The sequence below is a fragment of the Calonectris borealis genome, chromosome 1 (assembly GCF_964195595.1).
Source record: "Calonectris borealis chromosome 1, bCalBor7.hap1.2, whole genome shotgun sequence".
Lineage (NCBI taxonomy): Eukaryota > Metazoa > Chordata > Aves > Procellariiformes > Procellariidae > Calonectris > Calonectris borealis.
In genome coordinates, this window is record NC_134312.1 from 6,746,036 (window position 1) to 6,761,055 (window position 15,020).

General features: G+C 41.5%; 1 protein-coding gene across 6 annotated transcripts in view; it reads left to right on the forward strand.

The window, feature by feature from the left end:
- CELF2 (CUGBP Elav-like family member 2) overlaps positions 1–15,020 on the forward strand; it is a 565,219-nt gene that overhangs the window by 422,913 nt on the left and 127,286 nt on the right. For all 6 annotated transcript variants that reach the window (XM_075143385.1, XM_075143378.1, XM_075143348.1 and 3 more), the window contains one exon: positions 11,085–11,281. In XM_075143385.1, the coding sequence (XP_074999486.1) occupies positions 11,104–11,281 (178 nt within the window). In that variant the 5' untranslated portion in view covers positions 11,085–11,103. The remainder of the gene's footprint in view (positions 1–11,084; positions 11,282–15,020) is intronic.

Below are 15,020 nucleotides of genomic sequence, written 5' to 3' on the forward strand. Positions count from 1 at the left end.
AGGCAAAGGACTAAAATTCCCAAGGCCAAATAGTGGGGTGAGAAGAGATAGGAAGAACCTCTAGCACCTCTTGGTTCTCCAGCCAGAGGCAATACAGCCTAATGAATAGGCACTGAATATCTTAGCACATTTTATCCACCTGCAAAAATTGCCCTGTAGTCCTCGGGGGTGGGATTGCCCCACTCCTGCACTACTCCTTCTGGCTTCTGATAGCTTGCCAAAATGAAACCTCAAGTACTGGAATAGCCAAACTCCTTCCCCTTTCCCTGGCCGCTGGTGGAAGTCCACCCTGCCCCAACGAAACGCTTGATTCATTGAAATAAAGCACGATGGTCTGCATTTCCTCTGTGCTGGAGAAACCAGTTTTGTCACCTCTTTGACCTCCAGTTCATCGAAACCTTTCCATGTGTGGAAAGCAAAAAGTTGGCTGTGGTCCTTCAGAGACGACCGGCACCTTCTGCGTGATTTCTACAGGGTGGTTAGTGCAGAAGCAGGTCGAGACCAGACCATGTCGTAGTCTGACGTGTTCACGGTTGTTGCCCCAGCAGCATCGCATTAAACCCCTCATATACCAAAACGTGGTGGACCGGCCACCCTAATCTAAGCACGTACGATACCCGAGAGCTCTCGTAGCGTGCGCTATGTTTGTGTATACGCTATTAGTGTTTCCACTGAGGTCTGCATCTTTCTAACAGCTCACTGCAGCTGTATTTGCGCATTATAAAATAGCTTGCTTTAAAGTGCCTTGTGAAGCAGATCCTTCCAGCCTCGCGTTGTAAGGAAACAAGAGTCACACCATGCAAAAGTGTGTCTGCGCGTGTCAGCAAAGTGCTTTTGCAGCGTGATAGCTGAGTGCAAAAATTTCAAAAGGAATCAGGCAATTAAATTTCGAACCCACATCTCTTCTGTTTGTCAGGAATTCATCGTTTCATATAGATGCAACGTTTCGTTGTGTGACTTGTATCTTCTATATACACAATTTCATTTTAATTTTTTAATATTGTCTTTCCCTGTTGTCGGGATTTTTTTTCTTTCTTTTTCTGGACAGGTTATACATATGCTAATAGAAATATGCCTATTATTTGAAGCATAGTTCTGCTTGTCAATGAAGCTTCATTAACACCGTTATCACTGCCTGACATTTATCTTATAATTTTCCAGAGTTGACTGTTACATCTCCATGGAAACCCAAATTGCAATTGAAACAAGTGAGATAATAAAGGCATCCATAGAGGATTGACAGTACGCAAGCCCACAGTGTTTGCAGGCTACATTTGTTTATAGTTCCTTAGATAAATCCATTGCAGTGGAGATTTTTATTACCTGTCTCCTATCTTTCTACAACTGCTGCTTATTGCAAAGTTTAGAACAACACTTTTTTTATTTTGCTTTTTAATTAGAGCAATAAATTTTATTGGACTCAGCAAGGGAAGCATTGAAGATGTAAATTCTAGTGTGATTTTTGGGGGATGAAATATGAAGTTTTTTATATATGGTTTTGGCATTATATAGACTGATGCATTCTTAGGTTGGTTTGGGGTTTTTTTTGAAGCAGCCAAAACTTACAATCGCGGACTCTTTTGATTTGCTGACTCTTTCAGTATGCCAGAAGGATCTCTTTTTTTCTATACCTAAGGACTTCAGCTCTCTAAGTTCGTGACTCTAAATCAATTTAGATGGTGCCTCAAAGCATAGAGTCATGAAACTGGAGTGGGTCCAGAGTGAATTAATCTGAAATTAATTTGATTTTGAAAGGCTCCATCTGGCTGTGTTTGGAAAAGGCATTTAGACAGATACATAAACAAATGATCATCTGTATTCTATATGCCAGATGTGGTGTCAAAAAAATGAAGAAATGGTTTAAAAAAAATCAGCTGAGGGGGATTTTGCTGTAACGATGCTCAACTTGTGAAAATTACAATTGCATCACACTTCGGACAATAATCTTTTCTTATATTCAGATTTGTAAAAGGGGGGAGCATGGATGAGCTTGATAGGATATTTTGTTTTAAGTAAGAAAATTGAATGTCACAGCTTGCTTTAATTGTCTATTTGAGATCTCACATAAATAAGCGCAGCTAACCGAAATTGGCTGTGCCCTTAATACGAGCAGTGCTGTGATCTTCCATTCCCTTTTTAAGGAAGCTATTTAGGTAAAGCAGCCACGTCAGGCACGAGCCATCGGCCTCCCTCTCTTCGGACACGGGCTTTTGGGCCCTATGAAAATAGCTCCCTGCGCTTTGTGGAGCTCAGCTGGGGGCAGGTCCGAGCATGCGTGTACACACATGGGTACCAGTCTTGAAATACACTGGACTGTAAATTACTTCGTGCAACAATCGGTTGACTTTAGCACACAGAAATGGCTGTCTTTCAAAACAAATGTTTGGAGGACACCGTTCCCATGCCCTCCATCTCCCCAACCCCAACTCCAGGACACAGTTTGTCATAAACGTGGTAAGTCCTTGCAAACCTCGTAAGAACTTGCAGATAACTGCCAGCCTGGACGTAAAACTTGCTGAAATAGTCACGTCATTAATTATCAAGTTAAAAAAAAATATTTTTTTGAAGCCTTCATTACTGCCTTTGAAGTTTTTTGGGGGGCAATGGAAGAAGGGAATTGAGTAACAACTTCATAAATTTGGAGCAGTAAGTGTTTGGAATGTGGAGAGAGAGACTGTGGTTGCTGACAAGAAAACAGATGGTCCTACGTGTCCTGAATTTTAAAAGCCTGGTACTATTCTAATTCGGTTGTTGACATGTCACAAATATATAAGCATTTGGGTGTAATCAAATACTTTTTTTTTTTTTAAGTAATACCGATAAACGTTTCCTGCCACACAGAAAGAAGTATGCTTCATTGCAAATATGTGTAATCAGTAAAGCAAGGCATTAATAATCCACAACATTAACACTGAGCAGCCAGCTACTTCACACTCAACTTCATGTGAAAAATTATATCAATCGGTGCTCCAAAACTATAATATAATTGTGCAAGCGCATGAGCACTCTCTCGTGTTACTGTCCAGTTTACAGTAATGCAGAGAGAACCCCTTTGCACTTTGAGTCCCTTTTAGACATAACACAGGTATTTACGCAAAAGGACAGCCTCTGCCCCAAAGAGATTACAATGGAAAAAGTTGGTGAGGAGCACAAGAGTGGAAGAGTAAATTGCAGTCATTGCTCGCCAGCATCGTAGTTGTGGTGATCTGCCAGGGTTCTCCTCCTGCAAAAACGGAGATTAGGTTAGAGACAGAAAATTATAAAGTAGAAGCCTTTGTTAATGCTAAGCTCTCCAGGTCAAAACCAGATGTGCAGATGTCCACTTGGGAGTTGGCCACGGAAAACAGATATTTAGAATTCATGACTTACTTAGCTATATATCGGACATGTCTTAACTCTCGTGGTACTTTTCTCCTGCTGCGTAGAGTTAGAAATGCACCTACCTTACACCTGATGAAGACAGACCCAATCTTGTTTGAGGGTTTAATGTACAGAACAAATTCTTCCCAAAAAGCAAAAACGACATATTGGGTGGTTGCCTAAGCTGAGCTTTATGTTGCAGAACATTATTGCTTGGCGGACCTTATCTAGCCTTGAACTAATTGGTTCCCAAAGCGTACAGGAGAGCCTGGAAGAACAAGGCTGGGGGTTAATACATAGCCTCTTACTTTAGATCTCCAAGCACTTATTTTAGTCACTCGTATCATGTATCCCTAGAAATTTGTGATCCTCATTCATACTTCAACAAGGGGGAAAACAAACTCAGGACAGTAAGGGTTGGGGTGGGGTGCGTTTGGCTTTCCTCAGCCGTTAAAGGGCAGGTGTCTGTCACTGCCTGTTAAGCTTCTACTAGTTTCAATTGAGTAAAACCTATAGGCCAGTGTAGGCAAATCCTTAAAGATTCTGCAAATAGACCATTATCAAATTTTATCAGCGTAAGATGCTACCCAGTTCAGACCTGTACAGATGGTGTGTTTAATTGTTTGCTTCCACTATTGGATGAACTAGCAATGATATTTAATTGGTTTCCAAAATAGACGACTTTAAAAAAAACAAACCTCTTCCTCTCCCTGTTTGCCTTCACTTCTGCAGTCATTCATTCTCTTGTTTACATATATTTTAACTTGCATGAGTTACTCCACTCATGTCTGTATACAGCACATACACATCATTAAGCACTACTGCGTGTTTTAAAAAATAATTTGCTTGATAAAAAATAGGTCCATACACCAGCGGTAAGAGTTGAGACAGTCTGAGACACACTGGACATCTGTTTTTTTAAAAGATGTATTTGAATGCAAGGTTTTTTTGAAGATGTACAAAGCTTTTGCAAAGTTGCTGTTGCTTGACTCTACAGTTGTAGGAAGCATTACCAAAAGCAGGACATTAAAATAACATCACCTGGTACTTTTAAACATGTATACAAGGGTTATCCAAGGTTTAGGTTGAAACCCCAGCCTTAAATCAAACTGGTTTGTAATGGAGGTGGTGCAGCAACACAGAGGCTGAGCGCCTGAAGAGCCGCCAGCCTCTGGAGGGGAATGTTCAGCAACGAGCCCAGGGGAGGTTGCAGACAGGTTTGCTTTGGTGAGAGGAACCCTGAGGGCTAATTTTGGGAAGTTGAGAAACCTTAGCACAAAGGAATGTATGTGCTCCAATGTGCACCACGAGCCAAAAAGGTAATTGCATTTTAACGTAGCTCCTATTATGATTTCCTTTTGTATCCTTGATTTCTTCCTGTGATACTAATGAGGAATCTGCATCTATACCTCTAAAAAATAATGTGTTTTATCTCAGGTGTGCTCAGCTCTCTTCTGATGTGTCTCTAGTATGTATTTTGTTCTGTACTTTCCCCAATTCATATTGCCGTTAGTATCACGCAGCCTGACCTACCTGCTTGAAAGGCAACTTCCCTCTGCTGCTCCTTCTCCCAGCCCAAACTTATTCCCCATCAAAACATTTTTCAAAGCAGGAAAAGTTTTTTTCCCCAGATTTTCAAATCTTTTTTCCTCTGTGACAGGATGCTACCTCCTTACCTTACCTAAAATTTGCATTTAAGGCATTAAAGTGATCACATGTACTAAATTTGGAATTAATCAGAAAACAAGTATCCCCTATAGTAACAATGGTTTGCCACGGTTTGTATGATCTAATATACAGGGAGAGTTCGCAAAGCTGAGCTACAGCTAATCACTGATTTCACCAGAAAAATGACTGTGAATTGTAAATTATCAGGGCGGTAAAAAGGATTCCATTGTCTTAAGAAACATTATGCTTTTACCGATAATTTCTGCCAACGTGGAGGCAACACGAGAAAAAAATCTTTGCATTTACCATTCAGTGCTTACACGAGCACTTGAGTATTATTAGCTACTGAGAAGAATAAAATCTGAGCATTGGATGTCAGGTATTAAAAGCCATCAGAATTGTTCATGTAGTTAACGTGCGTGTGTGAGTGCAAGTGCGGTTGCTCTCTGCTGGATGGATGAAGAATTGCTCAGCTCTTTGTTAAAGGCTTTCTGGGTCTGTAAGATGGAGTAAGGGAGAATGTTTTGCGAGCTCTGAGTTTCGGTATCCCTCCTGCAATTGCAGTTGGCCTTCAAGTGTAGCAGAATGGCAGCTTTGCAAGTCTTACAGCTACTCAGTCGTCAGCCCCGCCGATGGGTGCAGGGAAGCCTGGAGAAAATTATTTTGTAGACATTACTGCACGCACAGGACCAAACGCCCTGCCGTATGCTGCTTTGTTCATTGGCGTGATGTCAGGTTCATTTAGTAACTGCTGTTACGGATGTGTCTTACTTAACAATAATTATTAGGATTATTAGCATTTAATAGTTCTGCCAAAAACTGTACAAGACATTACAGCAGGAACAGTTAACGATTTTTGAAACATCATCTTTCCTTTGAGCTGCTTTTGAACAACTGTGCTGTGAAAATGCTGATGGGCCAGAAAGCTTCCGGAGATGACTTTTTTTTTTCCCCAAAACACAGAGACTGGTCATTTACAGCTTAAAAATATGGAACGGCTTCTTTTTTTGTTTGTCAGAGGTTCTGGCCCTTCTTTTGCTGGCCAAAATCCAATTTAAGTAATTACATTCTGTGTCTATAAATCGCAACCCCCTGCAGTTTTCAATTGGGTATGGTATTGTTCTACCCTTCCTGGCTGAAATTGTTGTGTGATAATGCTCCATGTCATTAAACAGCTGCCGTCTGTCACCTTACGATGAAGTCATTCCTCTCTAAACAATGAGTTTATAAAGCCCTTTTGGGTCCTTCCAGATAAAATTTGCTCGTAAACCAGCAATTACGATCTTTTGAGTACGGTAAGGTGATGCTTGTTTGTCTCTCTTGACAGCAGTTGGAGTCCTTCAAACGGGTGTTGTCCCTTTTGTCAGCTTGTGTGATGTCCTGGCAGTGACTCCGCAGCTCGGATGTAAATATTTATTACTGCAAAACCCTGTAAATGCCTCTGCGCTGGGGTGGATTTAGTAGTCTTTACAATTGGAACCCCTTCGTTATCATGTTCTTCTTGTTATGTTGGCTCTTCGAGGGAGTTCAGCGTTCTCCTACGGTCTTACACCATAGAACGTGAAAAAGGCAAATCCCCAGCAAAATGGTAAAACCACTAAAATAGGGTGAGGGTTGAGACATGAATTAACCAAAATGGAACAGCGAGAAGGGTTCTGGGCAGGGTTAAAAACAGATTTGAAAAACGGGTCTCATGTAGACCTGTTTGGTCCCTGTTAACAGCTGTTTTTCAGCACCTGGCTTGACACCTAGTTCATTAATGGAAACGAACGTGGATTAACGCCAAAGCTTTTACCAGTGATGAATTTAAGAGAGTCCCTTTTGATCCAGACTCTGTTGCTGAAGCCTGCCTCTCTCTCCTTAGCGGTCAGTTCGCTTTTAGCAGTCTTGCCGTAATTACAGATATGAATGGGAGAGACAGAGAAGGCGTGGACTAGGTTTTTAACTTAAGCAGCAGTGATATTAAAACAATCTCTAGCTCCTCAAAGAGTGGCCCTGTCAACTTGCTGAAATGATGGAATGGTAGTTAGGTTATTAGAAGGAAAATTGGCACAAATTGAGAGAGAGGATGCTCTGGCAGCAACCTCAAGCAGCCAGCGACTCAGTGGCTTAATCTCTGCCCTCAGGCTGCTCTCTACGATATGGATGACACCTTGTCAGTGAAGATGATGTGCTGGGTCACCCCTGAGTCCAATGGGCTAAATTGGCCAAGGAGGAAGGATTGCTGCGGTGTAGAGACAGCAAGCCACATAATCTATTTTTTTGTTCTTTTTTTTAATGGATGTTATCATTTGGGTACTGACAGTAATTGTCCAGGGATGCCGTTCTCATTAGTGTCCCCTCGACAGAGCTATCTCTGTACGCTCATGCTTTCAAGAAATAGTCCTAAGCTTTCGCAAGGATTGCTTTGCCTCCTCTTGGAAAGTTTCACGCGTGGTACCTCTTTTGCCTTGTTATTTCTTGGGTACAGCAGGCGGGGAAGATGGAGGAAGGAAGGAGCCGCTTCCTCTGAGAGCAATTGTGTTGGCAAAGAGAAGTAACAAAAACCCTGCAGCTGTTGGTGACTAAGAGGTCTTAGTGCAGAGCAGTAACGTCCATTGGGTGAAGATGAAGGGTGGGAGAGGATAAGGGAATTCATCTTTAGCAGAGATTATTTGCGAGGGATCAAGAATATTTGGCTGGATTTTGTATTCACCCAACAAGCTCTGTGACAACTGAACTGTCAGGCAGGTGTGCTGTATAGTTGTGTTCCTCAATGGAACCTTCAAGTACGCTGCAGGGATCAGATCCATAGAATCTATAAAATTGGATTTTTTTTCCATTATTATCTTTCTGTTGTTTTATTCTCTCGTTCAGTTTGTCTGCACTGGCTGTAGTCCTGTGGCTGCTGCCGAAGCTGGGTGAGGATGCTACTGTAAGTGCCGTTGCTGCCACAGTGCTCATGTGCTCCTCAAAACCCCGACAGTGAGAGTGGGATCCCTCCTCCGAGGTGCTCGAGAGCCTTAGTTTGCACTGAAGTCGAAGGAAATGCAAGTTAGAAAGGAGCCCAGCTGTGCTTGTGGAAATGAGTGCCCTCTCTGCGACTGAACTTGCCTATCAACCCCCCAAAATGTGGGCAGCTCAGTGAAACCGCTACCATGTGGTAGAAAAGGCTTATAAAGAACAGTCTAAGTTATGCTTGTTTTTTTCCTAAATCTGCAGGAGTTAGTGGATTGGCAGATCTGTCAGTGGATGATGGAATTTAGTCTGGCGAAGTTTTAATGACCTACCCAAGTTCATTCAGGCAGCGAGTAACAAAACCTGCGCCCCGGAGCTTTGCATCGCAGCGTATGGTAGCCTACGCCTGGAGTCAGAGCCTTTAACTATCTTTATCCAATCAATCATTTAAGGAATATGATCAACGTAATTCGACTTCAGTTCCACCGAAGTAAAGAAAGGGCTTAAGCATTTTGTGAAATTAGAAGAGATCTTGGCCTGTGCCTAAACCTTTAGCTCAAAGCAGGAACTTGACGCTAGTGGGGTCATTAACCCGAGAAAACAGGTAGAAGTGTTCGGTTTTGTGGTTTCCTAAAAATTGGCTTGTTAGCAATGGAAATTGTGGTGCTCTTGGTGGTAAAGGTGGTTTGGGTAAAGGAAAAAGCAAAGGAATAAACTTGTTGTTCTTTATTAAATATGACCTTTGCTGTAATTTTGGGCTAAAGTAGCAATTGTGTATGGATTTCTTAAAGAAGGGATCCAACAGAGAGAATAGATGAAGGGCATAATTTAAAAATGAACTCAATTCATTTTTTAATGTAAACAACGTAGAGAATAAATGAAGCGAAAAGTGAAGCCGATTTCTGAAAGAAAATAGTTCACTGAGTCCAGGGCAAAGCTGGGGGCTGCACAGCTAAGCTTCTACCTTTTCTTGTCTTCGCAGGTCAAAAGAATGTGTAAGCATTTTCCTTAGTTATTTTAAGCTACGGGTCAGGGATTTTTCAACCTCCCTACTAGGGTGGTTGTTTAACAGATTGGGTTTTACCTAAAGGAATAGGAATTGGAAAGAAGTAACAGAGTGATTTTCTAGAGGTGTAAGTGTCATGTAGGTGCCTCCATGAAAGTCTTGGAAGTTGGTCCCATGGAGTATCATTGAAGTGGGTCGGTCAGGGTTTTTCTGTTTCTTGGAGATTTTGGGGGGGTGGTTCTTTGCTGGTTGGTTGGTTTAAGTGTTACGTATGTATGGAAAATGCACTTTCTAAGGCCTGGAAAAAATGTGATTTCTCCACATGTGCTTGTGACCTGTAGACAATCTTCAAAACAAAGAACGTATGTAAGACAAGAGAGGGTATTTGTGCACGAAACGTGATACAAAGGTTGGACCAAATCTTTCAGTCTCTCAGGCAAGACTCCCACTAGAATCAATAGGAATTTTGTCTAATAAATGAGTGTAATAAATCCTGTTATCTGCTGATCCATGTTGAATACACTTCACAAGTGATGGTCAAACTTCTTACTGTTAGTTTAAAATGTGCCTTTAATATAACTTTCTCCTTCCTGCCGTAAGCAGGGAAAGTGCTGAAGTTAATATGGGCATATTAAGGTGTTCAGGTGAACTGTGCTTTCAAGGAGATGAAACACATGAAACTAAATAATTTGTCTTTGCACAGGTTATAGCTGTGAGACAGGGGAATTACACAGGCTTGGTTTTTTCTTGCCATGCTTAGATTTTTTTTTTTTTTCTCATGTAAAATATGATTTTCGTTTGGTTGAGCAGATTTTGTGCTCTTCCAAGTCCTCCTGTGGGCATTCTCTCCTGAACAATCATCAAACGGAGAAATTGTAATTAAAGCCAAGTTTTTTGAAAGTGGCAGGTGGCTCTGAAATGCCTGAATTCTGCGATGATCAACTTTCGACATTGCTGAACACAGGCCATTTCCCCCCTTTCCCCGGTGGAAAGATGGGGGGAACGCTTTAAAAGTCACATCTCATTACTGTTCTTTCTTGAAACTGAAGCATGCAAAAATTATCATCACTTACGGAATCTCTAGCCAAGTAATTAGTTGAATTAGTGATTAGTCCTTAATCATCAATAATGACGTGAGGGGTCTTTTTGTATTTTTACTTTTGTTCAGTATTTAAAATTACTTGTTTTCCTTATAAGAGTATAACTCTTCCTAAACCATAATATGTCATTTGTCTCACAGAGCAGATTATTTTTTGTTACTAAGTTCTTTTCCCCTGCAAAACTGTGTGGTTGTTTTGAACTTAGATGTACATCTGGAGATCAGATAGGGTAACAATTTACAGGGTGTGAAAAATTTCAAAAATCTGATGTCCTTTTGCAGGGAGAAAAACTTTTTGAAGCAGTATTTTAATTTTTGCAGCAAAGTAGGCAATTTTGCCACTGCCTTCTCTTTTTGAATTGTGCTTTTTTTTAATGCCAGGCTGCAATAAACAATGTGCTTTAAACTGGAGCTCTCCAGACTGCTTTTCCTTTTTAAAGAGCGTAGGCAACTAATCGGCAGCAACCAGCCACATAGCTGGAGTGTTTTCCATTCTAGGCAATATCATACTAATTTGATGCACACATGGATGCTTCACACAATCTGCAAATTCATCGCTGGCATCTTGCATTAGTCATCTGACAGATTGCCAAGTGTTTCATATTCCTTTCATGTGACTTTATTACAAAACACACACACACACACACGCACTGCCTTATTTCTGCCAGTAGCCAGTTTAGTTAGAATTCACTGCAGTTCTGTTTACAACAGCCATGGAGAGAAATCTGCACTTATTTGCAACTATCCTCTGCTTTAAAATGCAAAAGTCCCAGTTTGCGTTGTGCCGCTCTCTTATATAATGACATTAAGCAGCAGCCTGCAGAGAAAACCAGACTCAATGAAAAATGTAATCGCATTGTTTTTTGTTCATAATACTTATGCTATTAATTAAATACTGATTTTTTTTTTTTCTGCTTTGTGCCAATTGACATCATCTTCTGCATCTAGTGCACATGAAAACTGCGTAGTCTTCTAACTTGCCTTCTCTTTTTAATCTCCTTTTCCACTTTCTAGTAACGGCACAGCTAACAAGATGAATGGAGCTTTGGATCATTCAGACCAACCAGACCCAGATGCCATTAAGATGTTTGTTGGACAGATTCCCCGTTCATGGTCAGAAAAAGAGTTAAAAGAACTTTTTGAGCCTTATGGAGCTGTCTACCAGATTAATGTTCTCCGAGACAGAAGTCAGAACCCTCCCCAAAGTAAAGGTACAGTAGTTGTGCTGTCTTTGCTTTCAGTTTGGTTTTTTTTCCTATGATCTTGCTTGCCTTCAGGATTTCCAAAGAGGTTTGCATCTGGGCTCTCTGTTTTGAAGCATATTGTGTTGAGCTATGCAGCAGTCCTGAGAGGAGAGGACTCCTGAATACCTATCGATTACTGTCTTCCTCCTCTTCTTAAATTGCAGTTTATATGTCTGTTATCTGGAAGCGCACATTCCAACTGTGCAAAAAATAACAAAAGATTACCGTCCTTGTTTAAATTATTATTGCCAAGAGACATGGAAACCTGAGCAGTTACTTTCCCAGGATTAGCTCATGAAAAATATAATTTTCTACTTCCTTTCGTTTCCTCTCTTTGCACCCCAGGTGGGAATAATTTTCAGGATACAAAGGGGGAGAAAGGATAGCAGTGTGCTATTGCTACATCATTGCTCCAGAGGCAATAAAAATTAAAAAAAAGAGTCACCCTGACCTTTTTCCAAAATCTGATTTCTTTTCTGCAGTCATGTTAAAGGATTGAATTTTGGCACTGGTATTTTTCTAAAAGAAAGGGTTGTTTTTCCTTCCTGCATTTTTTTCCATACATATGTAAAGTACTTGTCCTTAACGATATTGCTTTCTTTAACTATATATCTATGCACATTTAGGCATCTGAGAATTCTGTGTATTATAGCTATGTAAGTATAACATATGCTTACATGTAGACTGAAAGTGAATATTTTGTTTCACAGAATACATTTTTCTCCCTAAATAGCTGTATACTTCCATTTACACTTTTGAGTTCTTCAGGTTTGGAATATGAAAGTGTTGCCAGCATTACAAATAATTAGTGCAGCTCAGAGGCATAACTAGATAGGCACGTGAGCCTGGCTGTAAGGTTACTAGATAATTATTCATTCTTACTGCACTCCTGCCACTGCTTCTAAAAACCTTTAAAGCGCACATGCTACGGAGAATGTCATAAAATGATTTTGTGGGCTAGCAGCTAACTAACAGTGCAAAACAGCACTCGCCTGAGGTTTCCAGTTCAGTGAGAGGTGAGGCACACAGCACAGCTTCGGGGGCAAAGCACTGCCAAGGCTCAGCCTTTCCTCCTTGCCCTGGAACGGGGCGGAGGATCCTCTCAGTGGCTCTTCTTTGCTGCCCGATTTAAGCAGTCTTCTGCTTTGAGTGGTATTAGTTCATTTTGGGTTGCTTGCATACATCACTGCTGGTTAAAAGACTTGCTGCAGAGGTGTCACACCAACGTCAGGGAGGGGGTTCACCTCGCCGTACCTTGCTGCTAACCAAGTCCCCGTACTAGATTGCTCTTTCCCTTCACAAGCAGAAGGTATTTTTGGTTGGAGTGTTTCAGTGTAGTTCTGCTTCCAGCTCCCTCCGTTCCCCAGGACTGATGTATTGTAGCATGTAGCCCCCTGCTATGTCAGCACAGAGCCCTCACCCAGTGTCTTTTTCTTGTAATGCTGGATAGAAGACAGCATTAAGAGGTCAAGCAACTGGATTTTCTGCAGTCCAGGCTGCTATGGATGAGCAAACTCCTACTTAGTTTAAACCACTAAAATGCTGAACTTTGAGACTCGTCCATTTAGAAAGCGCTGATTCCTGGGCCACAGAAATGCCTTCCCACTAAGCAGTAAATGAAGTGAGAATGATATTGTGGTTAGACAGAAGAAAGCCATTGATTCCCGTTTCTGTAGTGTTTTCCGTTATACTGTACCTGTCTGTCAGGCAGCTGGAAGGCGTAAGGATTAAGCACAGGTCATGCAAATCATTGTAGACTAATTATGAAGGCTTGTAGTCCCCGTATTCAATATTCTTTTTGAAAGGTGGTAGGTTTTGGGGTTGTTTTTTTTTTTGCTTGGACTCTTTTCAGCCATGCAGAGATGATGCTTTTGTGTCAGTTCAGGCATTATATGTTTTAATGAGTAAATTAATCCTCAAAAAAGAATAACCTTCAGACTTATATTTCCCTGACTCAGCAGCAAGCTCCTCTGGTGGCCAGCTTTCTCCTTGGAAGCTGTGGAGGAGTGTATCTCCATGCTGGCTGTACCCTTCCTCCTGGCTGAGCCTGCCAGCAAGGTTGCTAGATGCAGAAACCTCTTGAGTTACTTGTGGGTATCTGTTGACTAGGAATGATCTTTATTTTCTTAATCCAGTAGCACAGAGGATTCTGTGTGAGAGATTGTTAAGAATGTTAGAAACAAACAAAAAAATTGCCCTGAAAAATGTCTGATATTCTTGTTGTCATCGCGATGCATGAAAAGTACTTAATTGTGCTATCTAATTGGCATTTAATAACAAAGCTGAGCTTTGACTTTTTGTTCAGCGGTGTGGTTGAATTCCATGCTCTCCTTCTATGTAAACACCCACACGAAACAACCATTTTTATTTTCTTTGAGCTGGGTGGATTGGGGTAGTTCCAGGCATTTTCCTGCCCGCTGCCCCTCTGCATCACCTCTGGTTTTGCAGAACAGTGCGTCAAGGGGACCTTGTGGTCAGGTGACGCTGGAAAAAGTCCATTTTTCATTTCATTGCATGGTCACGGCTCTATGTCTTGCAGGACATTCACAGGCTGGTATCACCCAGAAAATTTTCTCTGAATACTCTTCAAGCCATGAATTGCAAGGACAAAAATGCAAGTTAGTGTTACTACACCATGCGAGGGGCTGGCGGTGTGGTTCTGTTCTTTGAAGAAAGGCATTTTGGTTTTCAAAAGATTTCTCTCTTACCAGACAAGGGCTGTGTATTTCTGTTAGCTTGGCCAAAGGGGCTTCTCCAATTTGGACAGAATTTTTCTCTGATGAGCTGTTTATGAAGCTGCAATCTGAGTCTCTCCCGATTCTGTCAAAAATAACCATAGGCTGTTTCCCTCTCTCCTGCTGTTATTAAGACTGTCTTTCATACCCTCCAACGACAGACGGCCTAGTTCATGTCTTTCCTCCTTTTTTGTATTGCTTGCCAGCTCTGCAGAGCTGAAGCTGGAGGAAGAGGAGGAAGACAGGTAGAAAGCCAAGTTTTACTCACTTCGGAAAACTAGAGGAAAGCCATCTCACCTCCACAGATATATCGCTGCTAGTGCAACTGTTGAAGCTTGGCTTTATTAACTGGGAACTCAGGAGTGGCTGCATTTCGATGGGTGATGGTTGGAATATCCTCTTTCGGTAGGAAACTCCTCATGCTTTCCAGACTTTGCAGTTCTCCGGTACTTTTTGGATGTGTGAAAGAGCTCAGCAAAGTAATTTGACTTTGTGTTTATCCCCTGTTGTTTTGTAAGGCTTTTTCCTTTTTCTGCAACAAGAGAAATCCGGGGGATTAGGCAAACTAAATAAAAAAAAAAAAAAAAGGGCAGGAAATCCTGTAACACTGAAATAAATGGCACTTTCAGCTTCTGGGGGTTAAGGGGATTCAAAGTCTAGGCAGATCAGCCCTCTGTTCCCAATCCAGCTTGCTCCCTTTATATAATTTATTCTGGGTGGATAGATGACTTTTTTCCAGAGTAGTTGTTAAAGAGAGCTTCTGTAATACCTCAAATACGGCTCTATGCGAAGGCAGTATACGCTGCCACCGAGATCTCTTTTCTTCCCCACTGTTCGCCTAAGCTGAAAAGATTTCCTTGGCTGCTTTTGTTTCAGAGTCCGAGTGCTGAAGCGAGCAGATGGCACAGGGCTACTTTTGCCCTTTGAAATGCAGCAGAAGAGTCTTGGGCCAGACCCACCATGTCCTTTTG